At 42.8% G+C, this 12436-nt stretch overlaps 1 protein-coding gene across 2 annotated transcripts; it reads right to left on the minus strand.

The window, feature by feature from the left end:
* Positions 1-34: 34 nt before the first annotated feature.
* wfdc1 (WAP four-disulfide core domain 1) lies at positions 35-11514 on the minus strand. 2 transcript variants are annotated; one of them, XR_004213072.1, is made up of 7 exons: positions 11056-11514; positions 2829-3024; positions 2628-2711; positions 2167-2307; positions 1646-1702; positions 1495-1554; positions 35-1411 (listed from the first exon to the last, which is right to left on the minus strand). XR_004213072.1 is itself a non-coding variant. In XM_031856339.1 (7 exons), the coding sequence occupies exons 1-6, from the start codon at positions 11146-11148 to the stop codon at positions 1496-1498; spliced, it is 621 nt and encodes a 206-aa protein (XP_031712199.1). In that variant the 5' UTR covers positions 11149-11514; the 3' UTR covers positions 35-1411; position 1495. The 2 variants fall into 2 exon arrangements, 1 of the variants encoding a protein (XP_031712199.1); XM_031856339.1 differs by having other exon boundaries at positions 1655-1702.
* Between the last annotated feature and the right edge of the window lie 922 nt (positions 11515-12436).

Genomic DNA, 12436 nt, shown 5'->3' on the forward strand with positions numbered 1-12436 from the left:
ACACAAGTCTGTGGTGTAGCCATTGCCGTGGCATTGTGATCTTTACCTGACTTGTCAATGCTTCTTCATCATAATTTCTAACTTTGTCCTGAGATTTAAGATCACTTGCTGAAAACAGAAAAAAAAACAGCACAGAACTCAGCATTTATTTCAACAATCTGGTTTATATAGAATTAACAAGGCAACATTGCAGCACCAGTCAGATAGCGACGTTCACTTTAGCTCTGCACATAGTGAATGGTTACAGCCTTTCAGCGTATCATGTGACCAGCTTATTCTCCTGTTATTATAGGCAGCAATGAAACTGAGCACCATTTGAATTGACAACAGAGACGACCTAAGTTTAACTAAAGCAAGCTACGTTTGAGAACGACACAGAAGATCTTTTGGCCAGTTTAATATATCCGCTCTGTGCCGAAGCCCTTTTTATTATCAGGTCTGCACTGCAACAGGGAACGTGATAAGTCCAATAGAGAGACCATTATTTTGAAATTAGGCAGTATGATTCCTGAAAATTATGAATTGTTTGAAAAATCATACTGCGCTGGTAGACAATTGACTTGTTTCATTACATTTATTTCAGGAAATTAATTAAAGATATAATATGTACAGATTTTTATGGATATATTTATTTTGAAAGGATAATCCACCCAAAATCCATCTTTACAGTATCAAATTTTCTATATTACTCTCTCAAATAAACCTCATTTTAATTTGCGTTTGCTTTTTATAGGGAGGAAATCACGGTCAGCATCTGTTGGCTAGAACTAATCTACAGCTGTTCCAAATCCTTTAAAACGGACACAATCCACACACTCATATGGCATTTATTCTTTTAGTTAGAGTTGTAAGTTTGAACATTAAACCACATTTGGATTTGATTCAAAGATGAGAACCACTGCAGCTGGAATTTTTCCTGTTTGTCTGTAATACTTTCCAGATTTCAGATCAGGAAATTTGAGCACCGTCCTTCTGAGAACAAGAGAGACAGAATGAGTGTCACGGCCACATGGTCTCGATTTTCTCTGCTGACCAGCCTTAAGGTTAGAGAGTGTGTTTGTGACAATAACAATGAGCAGCAGGGAAGGAGAGGTTTTTAAAGAAATTAAAAAAAAATAGCCTTGGCTCCTTATTTCCTTTTAAGACATTTGATAAACAGCTTTGGTGCACACCTCTGCTTCACCGTTTAACACTCTCTGCCTAATCTGCTCACAGACCACAGACAGAGAGACAAAGACACCTTGTGAGGCACGGCGACTACGGGGCTTCGCAAGAGGAGGTAGCAGCTGGAAGTCTGGCAAAAAGGTCAGATCGGATCCCGGTTCAGTTGCGATGAGAGCGGATCGAACAGGACTGGGCTGATGTTCTGAGGTTGTGTTATGGTCTTAGGTGAGGCTGAGGTCAGGCTGATCTGAGAGCAGAACAGAAAACATTAGGCGTTGTCTAAAAGGAGCTAAAGACGCAAATGAAAATTCAACGTGACTGAAAACATACTTCATCCCAGGTGCTTGTGATGATGTTTATCGTAGCCCACTGCATTGCTCGAACTGGTGCCTGTCAGTGAAAGAGCCATCAACGTGTCAGGAAGATCAGCGCTGATTTCTGATTCAGTAATGTTGCAGGTTTTTTAGGTTGTCCACATTACCTCACTTACCTAAGTAGTCCTTGTTGTCCTTGAAGTATTTGTGCCTCAGACGTCCTTCTGTAAATAAAATTGCAAAAAAGACAAAAGAAAAGAAGAAAGATTGACATCTGCTCTCCATATCATACACATTGCACTTGCTTGAAATGCAATTATGAGATGCATAAAGTAAAAAAGGTTATGTTCTTTTGATTAGATCATTAGTTTAATATTTCTGCCAACCGCTTCAGCCACACATCGGTGAGGCAATCTGGTCTATTGACAGAGCACTCCAATTTGTATATTGTTAGATCTATTTAATGGGAGAAACTTGGCACCTAACAGCATGTGATGTGCTAAGAGATACCAGGCCAGACTCAAAGAGTCCTGTCCCTGTCCCTTGGTGATTTAAAAGAGCACAGACTTTGCAGAGAAGTTCCATTAAATCTGACAAGCAAGAGATTTGTTTTAAAGATACAATTAAGATAGGAGATGATGTGTGTCAAAGGCCTGGCTATAAGTCAGCGGAAGTACTCTAGCCATACCAGAGTTGCCACGTTGCTTGATGCACTGTCCCCGGTTTGGGATGCCAGTGGAAGGGTTTCCTGGATTGATGATGTGGCACTCGTAGCCCGTGGGACAGTGAAGAGGCTCGTCTCCATCCTCAGTTGTGCTGCAGGCCTCAGCTAGTGGGCAGAAAACATACTGTGCATGAGAAAGAATCAAAAACATGAAATATACTAGCGTCAGTGGTTATGGTGTTGGTATGTTGTTCTTCTGTTTTGTTTACTTGTCCTCCCTCAAACTACCATGTAAACTTCAGAAAACCTACAAGAACCTGTTATATCCATTGAAGCAGCATTAGCATTTGTGAAGGCTAAGGTACACTCTGATCATTGAGAATTTCAGTAAGGTGAGTTTTTTTTTCTAAGTCATGCAAGCTGACCATGTGGAGCTACAGGTGTTTCCTTCGACCTCAGTGACTCAGGTGTTGGTGTGTACTCACCCTGCAGAACCTCCTCAGGGCCGTCTAACAGCCAGCCGTTGCCCCCCAACCACCGAGGCTTTGGCTGCACCAGCCAGTCCAACACTGTTCAGAACACACACAGATCCACAGCCATACTTGTTAAATGTTTTCAAGAGAGACACAAAAACAGACTAATTTCCCAAACACAACTGTGTGCAACTGTCTGCTGGTTCTGCTGACCCGGTGGAGGCTGGACCGACTCCAGGCAGGCGTAGATGCATCCATTGTAGCAGCAGCGTTTATGGCGCTCACACTCTGAGTCTGAGCGGCAGCCCGGCACCTCACAGGCTCTCTCTGGCAGCATCTGGGGTGGCGGCGGACACCTGTCGTTCTTCTGGTGCTGTGTGGACTGGGGGTGGTTGGGGTACTCGTAGTCCTGGAAGACAGAAAAATAATGTAGATGAGGGCTCTTCTAGTTAGTTAAGACATTTCACTGGATATAAGAGAACATTTTTCAGCATTTAGTTTAATACCAGCTTCGCTAAAAATCTAATTCTGTAGTTAGACCTGTACTTCCTGACGAGTCATTTTGGAAGGAAACAACATTAAATGTGTCTTGTTAAATGTGTCATGAAGGATTTTTGGAAATTAAACCTCTCATGTGGTTCCAAACTGAAAAAAAAGACAGGACTGGATGCTAACAGTGTGGTTGTAAAATTGCACGGATTAGACCTTTTAGCCACCAGAGGGCAGCAATGGATCTGAGTGATCCCTTTTCAGCACAGCAGAGCTCCAGCAAGGACGCTGATGTTTTGGCTTCAGTATGCCTGCCTGCCTGCTCAAGTCTTGACCTGGATCGGGAACGTGATTCACTGTGGGAACAAACGTTTTTCTAGTGATTCTGAAAGGAGAAAGTAGGCCACTGGACCCTGAGCCAAGCAAAGACACGCTTCACACACTTTGACGGCTTTGGCAACCTTCAGCACAGGCCCACATGTTTCCAGTGTTGCTGAGAAGACCTCCTCTTAAATGCTTTGCAGAGGATAACTTAATGAGATCACATCACAGCCATGGTGTCTGGGGTTTAATAGTTGTTTTTTTCCTCAGCTGCTGCTCTTTATTGATTCCTGTTCATTGGTTTGGAATCCAGGACAGAAATTGTGTGTTAATACGCTTTCACAATGCTGGTGTCAAATGTCACACGTTTTGTTTCACAGTATAAGCAGCTATTCTTTGTTCAAATGTATGTACATGGGGAATATTAACACAAAATCCCAAGAAGCACAGCTGCCCTTGACTAAACATGAACTCTCATACTTTCTCAAACACTGTATTTGCTTTTGTATGATACGTTTCAGTGTGATCAAGTTTCTAGTTCATTCCACTCCATTCTTTTGTGCTACAAACAACAATGACAAACACTGTGCTGATCTGACATCACTTTTATAGCAACCAAGGTTACCTCTGAACTCTTTGCCCTTCAACGGCACAGGAAGTTATGTTGCTTGTTGGTCCAATCCTTTGTAACACTGTCATCATGACTGTAATCACATTTAAAATGTAATTTCCGCAGAGTTGTTTGTCATAACAACACATGCTGTGTCAAACAAGCACAACCAGTGTTTACATTTTTCTAAATATATATGTCTTTTCAGTTGTGTTGGTGAATTTCCTAGACTTTCCAGAGAGAGAGAGAGAGAGAGAGAGAGAGAGAGAGAGAGAGAGAGAGAGCGAGAGAGAGAGAGATGGGTGTTTTTCCTCTGCACCAGATTAGTAATTAGATAATCAGCTTGTGGGTCGCACACGGTCATTAAAACTGTGCTGTTTATTTGGCAGGCTTACTGAACGCTCTTACAAACCAACCGGAAAAACGAAAGCAAATGTTTGGTGTGGGTGGTGGTATCACACACACTGTACGTGTGTTCACTTTACACCCACATTAATTTGTTCTGGCAGCTGAGAGCTTGGTGGATGGTTCTTTGAGGGGTGGGATGAGGGATTCACACCATAGAGGGACGGAGGGAACAATACAGTCAGAGCCTGTAAGAGTTACGCTGTGGTGCTGCATATTACAGTAAGCAGTCCAAGTTTTGATTGTACATCACTTGAGGGGCTGGGTTTCAAAGTTCAATATTTTTTGGGGACTGGCTGCAATGTGTTTGTAGCTCTGAGTCAGTCTTCAGCATTGTTTCCTGACACAGAAGGCAGCTGTTTTTGTTTCCGATAAACCCACTGTGACAAAGCTAGCAATTAGCTAGTATACATAGAGGAGCATTTAGCAGCTGAACAGCCAGATATTGTTTTTCAGGAGTTGGTGGAGACCAAAACAGAGCTAAAATGAGAGGTAATATTGGACTTCCAATTATCAGGTGACCAGAAACACAACCCCAAGTGAGCCCTAATACTGTTCCATGTGTGGCTAATTAAACTATTTCGTACTTTCAAATGATTTCTTCAACTTTCCAAGGTATATATATCTGCACTTTGTTTGCAGAGTGAAGAAAACAAATATACCTGGGCTTCTTCACATACTCAGACTGGAGTTGCTATGAATTTCCTCTCAGTTGCTTGAGATGATATGATGTGGAAAATCTCACTGCTGCCAAATAAAAGGAATGTCTGGCATATCAGAGGGACGGTGTGTGTGTGTGTGTGTGTGTGTGTGTATGTGTACAGTAGCTATGGTACTTAGCTGTGATCTGCTTCAGTGAAAGTCGAGTAAACTTTGCTTTACCATTTGGCTCTATCAACTTTAAAAGATGACATGATAATGTTGTGGTTACAACTTTTACGCTGCCGCAAGTGGCCAAAAGAATCAAATTCTAGAGCGCCTTGGTATAGCCGAGTGGGGACAGTGGATGTCGTATAATTGCAGAGTCTCGGTTTCAAACTTTTTTCCCCATGTCCTACTTGGCACCGAAATGCAGGTATCATATTGACACCAGTCTCAAAACCTTCAAACAATACTCAGCCCCAATGACTTGAGCATTTTTTTCAGTTACCTCTGCTTGAACATGCTCCCACACACTGTACACTACAGGCCTTTCAAACTCTTCATTCATCGCTCTCAGTTGAGCCGAAGTGGTTCATAACGTCTTTTGGTACAATTAAATCTATGAATGAAGACTACAGAGTCTGCTGTGATTGGATAATGACATAATGACTGCCCTTACTCTCCTAGTCTCATATCCGATCTGCTCCTAAAGTCTCTTGCAAACGTGTCCTACAAAAGTTCAAGTGCGCCCTTCCTATTTATGTGACTGCGTGTGTAAAGCGTGAGTTTGCTTGTACACATGAATACTGTACGCGGCAGAAGCCACTTGTTCTTTTATATGTGTTTACTGCATTGATCCCTGAGCCTTAGGCTTGCCAACACTGTGGATGCTACTTCTAACAAACTTTTTCTTTTTTACTGTACTTTTGCTGTCATTCAGCTCTTAGTGTAACTGCTTCACCCTCAGGACTCCTCTTGTGTCATCTACGCTGTGTCTTGGTATGCCAGAAGAGCCGCCATGCTCTACATCCTGAGATATGTCGCACAATCCCGCGCACATCTCTCTGATGTTCCACAATGGTTATTTACACTCCTGTCTGTTGTGCTGCTCTCCTTTAGACACTGGCAGCGGGCCCTTGTGGGATATTCATGTCTATCTGTGGGCATGTTTCCCCCCTTTCTGTCAACTCTCACTATCTCTCTGCATCTTGCTCGTGTTCATTCTGACTTTCCTTGTCTCTCTTTTTAGTGCTTTTGCACTGCAGTTTATGGGGAGTTTGTGTGGAGAAGCCACTGGAGACCCAGTCTGGCTCCGTAATTGTACTGAGATCAGGCTGTTCATGCTTCCACGCAGAGATCTTAGACAGATACTGATATTTTCTGTTTCCTATGCTTCATGCACACAGAGACACATACGCATACCCAGAAACACACTCAATCTCTGCACTTACAGTACTGCGGGGTCAAGGCTGTGCACATATTTGCATAAACAAGGAAAACACTGTGTTCTTTTGTATAAGTGGCAACTCAAATGTGCTACATCTCCCATGTCTACTAGATGAAGTAGCCCACAGCACACATCTGGTTAGCTTTTGGGTTGTCAGGACTCATTTCCTGTTTCTATACCAGCAGTCAGTTTGACAGAAAGATAGACAAGACGTACAGATAGATAGAGAAGCAGCAGGCTAAACTGTGAGGAGATGAGAGTGAGACATACTGATGGACAAACTGGTAGATCAACAGCTGAGCAAAACTGTCTTTGAACTGTGGACATGCTGGGAGAGTGGTGATGTTTAACATTGAAATGCAGACCAACAGACTGGACCCATATGAGGCGTGGTTTACCGGACAGGGGGGAGCTAAACCAACTGTGAATGCAGCTAATTAGTGTTGGGAAAACAGCGTCTGCTACCTGTCAGTCATAGCCTAAGGTAGCAGGGACGGCAATGATAGAGGTCGCCCTAAACTCATCTATTACTCCACTGTTACTATTCTGTCTGTAGTGCAGCTGTATATTGTAAATATCTGGTAAGCAGTGATATGGATACAAACATGTCTGTGGTCTCACATACTAAGACTCAGGTTTGCTATGAATTGGTTGCCACAGAAAAGGAATGTCTGGAACATCAGAGGCTCCAGGTAAAAAAAAAGGAGTGAAGGAGCAGTGGATGTGATTGTCTGGTTTGTGTGTATAGCGTACTGAGAGGCAATCTACTACAGTGTTAGTCCAATCATACACTTCTGACCGGCAGGCTCACGTCATCTGACTGGGATTAGTCCTGCTTAGAGCCGCAGACACCAGTTCACGCAACTACTGGTAAAATGGATGACTGACTGACTACAACAACTCCCCTCTTTACAAAGAGCCACAAAATTTGTTTACAAAATAAAGAGGGAAAAGTTAACAAACTTGCTAGCTTAGCTCAATCGCTAACAGGACAATAAGTTCACACAGGTTTTAAAGATTTTTTTGTACCAGCAACTACTTTCTTGTGTTAGCAAATCATGTCTGTTTCCTGTGTATAGTTCACACAGCAGGTTAAATAAAAGTGAATGGTGCAACGCAGCTAATAAGCTAAGCTACATTCCTCCATTTTGGACTCTCCGGAAAGATTCTCAGGAAATCACTGCCTCTGCAAGCAAATCCATTACTATCAGAGATATTTTATTTTTTAAAAATTTCAGTACAATGGAATTTTGCCCTTTTAAATGCCGGTGTGACCTTTAAACAGCCATTACTAGCCAAGGCTGTACTGCATTTGTCATGCATTCCCAGGACTTGTCAACTCTCAGCCTTAAAGGCCACAAACTATTTGCTGATGAATTAAAATACATTCCTTGCATTTAGCAGTGAATGTGTTTGTACAACAACACAGTTAAAAGAGCAGGAGTCAGGCAGTGCTGCATGTCAGCAAGCAATTAAGTAATTTGATAGATGCTGAATCTAAACCATTGCAATCAAAATGTCCCTTTAAATCCACTTCAACTCAGCTCATGACCTGAACCTCTGTGTTTACTCATATTTGATAGCATCAGCTTTGTTACATAGTGTAGACACTTCCTTATAAGCTACAAATCAGTGAAGAAGTAATGTGTGAATCGGTTTTGTTTTACATAGTTGCCCCCGGCCGAGTCAAACAGCCGGCCAGCCCAAAAACAGGAAGTAGGCTACACATGTTTCTGAGCATCTGCAGGGGCCCTGTCTAAATACCAGGTGCTGTCAGTATGGTTCACATCACATCAAATAAATTAAAACTAAACAGTAAAGATTCATGGCGGTAGTGTCAGACACTGATCCTGCTCACTGACATGCCCAGGCAGGTGTCTGAGCCAGACTGTGTTATGGCTGTATGAGACTGTGTGGGTGTGTGCGACTTCTGCTGCCCACACCATTCCACCCGTTTTCCCATCTACACATCAAACGTGTTTCTCTTGATTGTAAGTTACCCTCTCTTGCCTATTTCTTCCCTCGACACCCTTATTTCATCCCCCGTTGTATTAGGCTATATTAGCCAAACACAAAGAGGAAATTAGAAAAGTGCTAGTGGTGACCTTTGACCCTTTTGTCAGTGGGAGGTCTAGATAAGAGAGCATGGAGGACGTGACTCTGCTCCCTAAGACAATCTGACCCAGAAGACAAACATACACCTCTCTGTTAAGAGCTTTAAGTCAGATAACGGAAGTTAAGGTCATTCCTGCACAGACAGTGAGATAGAGAGGCAAAGAAAAACATAATGAAAACACATTTATTATGAACTGGAAATTGTAGATTTCATAATGCAAGTAAAAAGTGACAGCTTACATTTTGCTAATACATTTCCAATCTACAGTAAGTAATGTGTCTACTCATCTTATTTGAAAATAATACATAAAATAAGACATTCACTTGATCATAGATTAGATAAATAAGGCACTCGGCATGCTGGTGGCCTTGGGTTTGTTATACATTTTTACCAATTTTCCTTTCAAGACTCACTGACTATTCTGTAGCACAGTGCCTACGTGAAATTCCCAGTGACTATAATTTGACTTTCCGCGCAGCCCCGGTGTTATGAATGAGGCAGAGGCTGTGTGTGTGTGTGTGCTTGCGTGTGGGGGAGGTGGTTGAAAAAATGAAAGATTGAGAGATTCAGAGATTAAAAGGTTCAGAGGGAAAGAGACAAACTGCTTCTGCACAGCCGTCTCAGCATGTTCCAATTACAGCAGCTTTGAAGCAGAGTCGAGCAAGACGGTGCTTTTGGCCCATTCTGAGAGGAGACGAGAGAAAGAGATTTAATAAAAGAGGGAAAACGGGGGTTGGTGTGCTGAGAGAGGCACATGGGCGAGGGGAAGGAGAAAGCATGGCAGAGAGATGTCGAAAGGTTAACTGATTCATACGACAGAAGGGAAGAGAGACGAAGGCAGAGCATGACAGAGAGAAAAGGGCCAATGAGGGCACAACCCAGCTAGAAAGTGAGAACATTGAAGCACGAGAGCGGAAATGAAAGAGAAGGCAGCACGCTACAGTGAGCCCTTGTTAGAGATGATCAATCAGCCACACTGAGTTGAGTTAACAAGCAGGGGCCCAGTCTGCAAGTTCAGTTCCTGCCCTAATAATCCACCCCAAACACACACACACACACACACACACACACACACACAAGTTGTACATCGTGTGTGCCCCTCAATTACTCATATGGAAACTTGGAAATCAGCAACTTATTCCAACCTGTTGCACACTCCTCATCAAAACTGAAAAACACTCCCGTCCATGTTGATTTTTCATGCTTCAAAATCAAAGCGTGTCTGTTAGGTGTTTGTCGAAGCAATATCACTTTTTAGTTAGGCTCCATTGCAAAATAAAAGTCCTGCATTTAAAATTGTACATACAAGTTCAGAAGCATTACTATTAAACTGTATCAAACGTAGCAAAAGCAAAAAAAAAACGGAATATCCGTTTCAAAGTGATAAATTATTATAAGGGATGCATTAACCCGGATCAGCATTTTTATGTTGTTGTAATGGAGCTAATTGTGATTACTTTCTACTTTTGGGTAGTTAGGTCTATAACAATGCATCATAATCTGAAAATCTAAACCAAGTAATATTTATAGCTGTCATATACATTTAGTGGAATAAAACATGTTTTTCATATTTCTTCAGTAACAGTAAAAAAGTAGCATGGATGTAATTAAGTAAAGTGCAAATTCTTCAAAATCACACTTAATTATACATATCTGCATGGCAAATATAAGGCCACAGCCTTTAGTTGGTTAGCTTAGCATAGAGGCTGGAAACAGGGAAACAGCCAGCCTGTTTTTAATCCATACAAACACCAAAGTGGAAGAACTAAATGTATGTTTTTATCTTGTTTGTTTAATCCACACAAATACCAAAGTGACAAATAACAAGTTGTGTTTATGTTTTGGATGTCACTGCCAAGAAATAGTCCCGCACATAGCCCCTTGCCAGACATGTCGTTTTTATACATAATATTTCCTACTAATGTTACATCATGTGTAAATTGGTGAGCTTTAGAGGTGCTGGTAGGTGATAGAGCTTAGTTAGCTGTTTTGCAAGCTTTTTAGCTTTCTAAGCTTAGCTTGTTGGTTAGCTGTAGCCTTATATTGGTGTGACTGATCTTCTCATCTAACTCTTGCCAAGAAAAAAAAGAGTATTTCCCTAAACTTGGTTAAATATACTTAATTTACACCACTGCCCTTTGCACTCCTGGGTTAAAGCACCTCATACAAGGTCAACTTGACCACCTCTCACCTCAGCCACAAAACTGCTCTCACTGTGTGAAAACCAGCTTTCTGCAACAGAGCTGGTATTGTACTGTTACAAGCTGTGAGCTTTTCACCTACTTCCACTTTGGAGGATATTCTGAAAACAGATGGAGATAGAGAATAAATCCACACACTCACACACACACACACACACACACACACACACACACAAGCAAAAGTCAAAAGTGAGGTTAGCATCCCAAACCTTATGGTTGAGTCCTCTTTTCCTGATTCTCCTGGTATCACTGCCTGTGGACAGGACCAACAGGGACAGCAGCAGCACCACAGAGCCCGACATGGTCTGTGTCCTGCACCCCAACTCCAAACTCTTTCTGCGTCTCCCTCCCTCCCTGTCTCAGTGGTATTCCTTCTTCCTCTCCTTATTCCAAAGTTTGTCCTTTTACGCGCTCGTGGTGCCTTTCCGGCTGAAGCAATAACTCTCCGGTGCTCATGTGCAGCCAGAGATTTCACAAGCCCTCTCTCCCTCCAAATGGACCTGCCTTTATATCCGCCGGAGAAAAAGTGCAGAGCAGAATGACAGAGCAGAGGGAAGGAAGGGGCAAGTAGAGAGGGGATGAATGGAGGCAGTGTGGGGATGAAATGAAGGAAGGAGAATAGTTTTGGGGAGCCGGTGAAGGGAGAAACAGCAGCTGTCTGTGCATCAGTCGCTGGAAGCCGCAACTGTCTGCTGGCACAGCGTGCGCACATGTCTCTGGGGGAGAGGAGGGGAGGGTGGGTGAAGGAGGGGAGGGGAGAGCATCAGATAGGGCAGTGCGTGTGAGACCTCCCCCTTGGCCCCGAGTTGCATCTCGCTGCACATCTGGTGATCTTTATGCGAGTTGTGTCAGTGTGTGGGGCATATTTTATATTCTGTGGCTTTGTTTTCTCGTGTTTTGCTCGCGTGCGGTATTGTAGGAGGGGAAATGAATGGTTTCTAAGTGTGAGGTTCGAAAAAACAAAAAAAAAACTTGTTGACTGATGGCCTAGAGTTGAAGCAGTAATGTTAACTATTAACTGTCCAGCATCATTTACATTCGTTTACATTCCTGATTTTTCTTAGGGACAGGATATGCAGGATTTATGACAGAGTGGGAGGGTATACTTGAACAGTGTGTATGTATGTGTCCATGTGTGTACACTCCTGTGTCTGTATAATATGTTTGGAGCAGACGAAGTGTGATTTCTGTGGCATTGAACCATAAAAAATGAAAGCATGTGGTGTGTTTCGGGGAAAGGGGCCTCTTTTTTCACAACTTCCCAAGTTGCACCCTCTCGAACTAGGACATTACCCCCCCTTACCCCTGGACTTTTCTCCCCATCCCCTCCCCTCACTCCATTCTCAGTGTCTTGCACTGAAAGGGTGAAAGAATGCTAAGCCTGCACAAATCTCAGTCATTATTAGTTTTACAGGAGCAGCGCTCATGTCACTGGGAGACCCACGGCTTCACTTACACAAAAGACAGAGTAAAGAGTTAGAGTGGGAGAATATGAGAGAACAGAACAGGGGGAGATATAGAGATAGTGGAAGAGACTATGTGAGACAGTCAGACAGCTGAGCCTGTCCACTTGGTAGCATCACATTATGA

Source organism: Anarrhichthys ocellatus, unplaced genomic scaffold, assembly GCF_004355925.1.
Source record: "Anarrhichthys ocellatus isolate YVR2014 unplaced genomic scaffold, GSC_Weel_1.0 scaffold2, whole genome shotgun sequence".
Lineage (NCBI taxonomy): Eukaryota > Metazoa > Chordata > Actinopteri > Perciformes > Anarhichadidae > Anarrhichthys > Anarrhichthys ocellatus.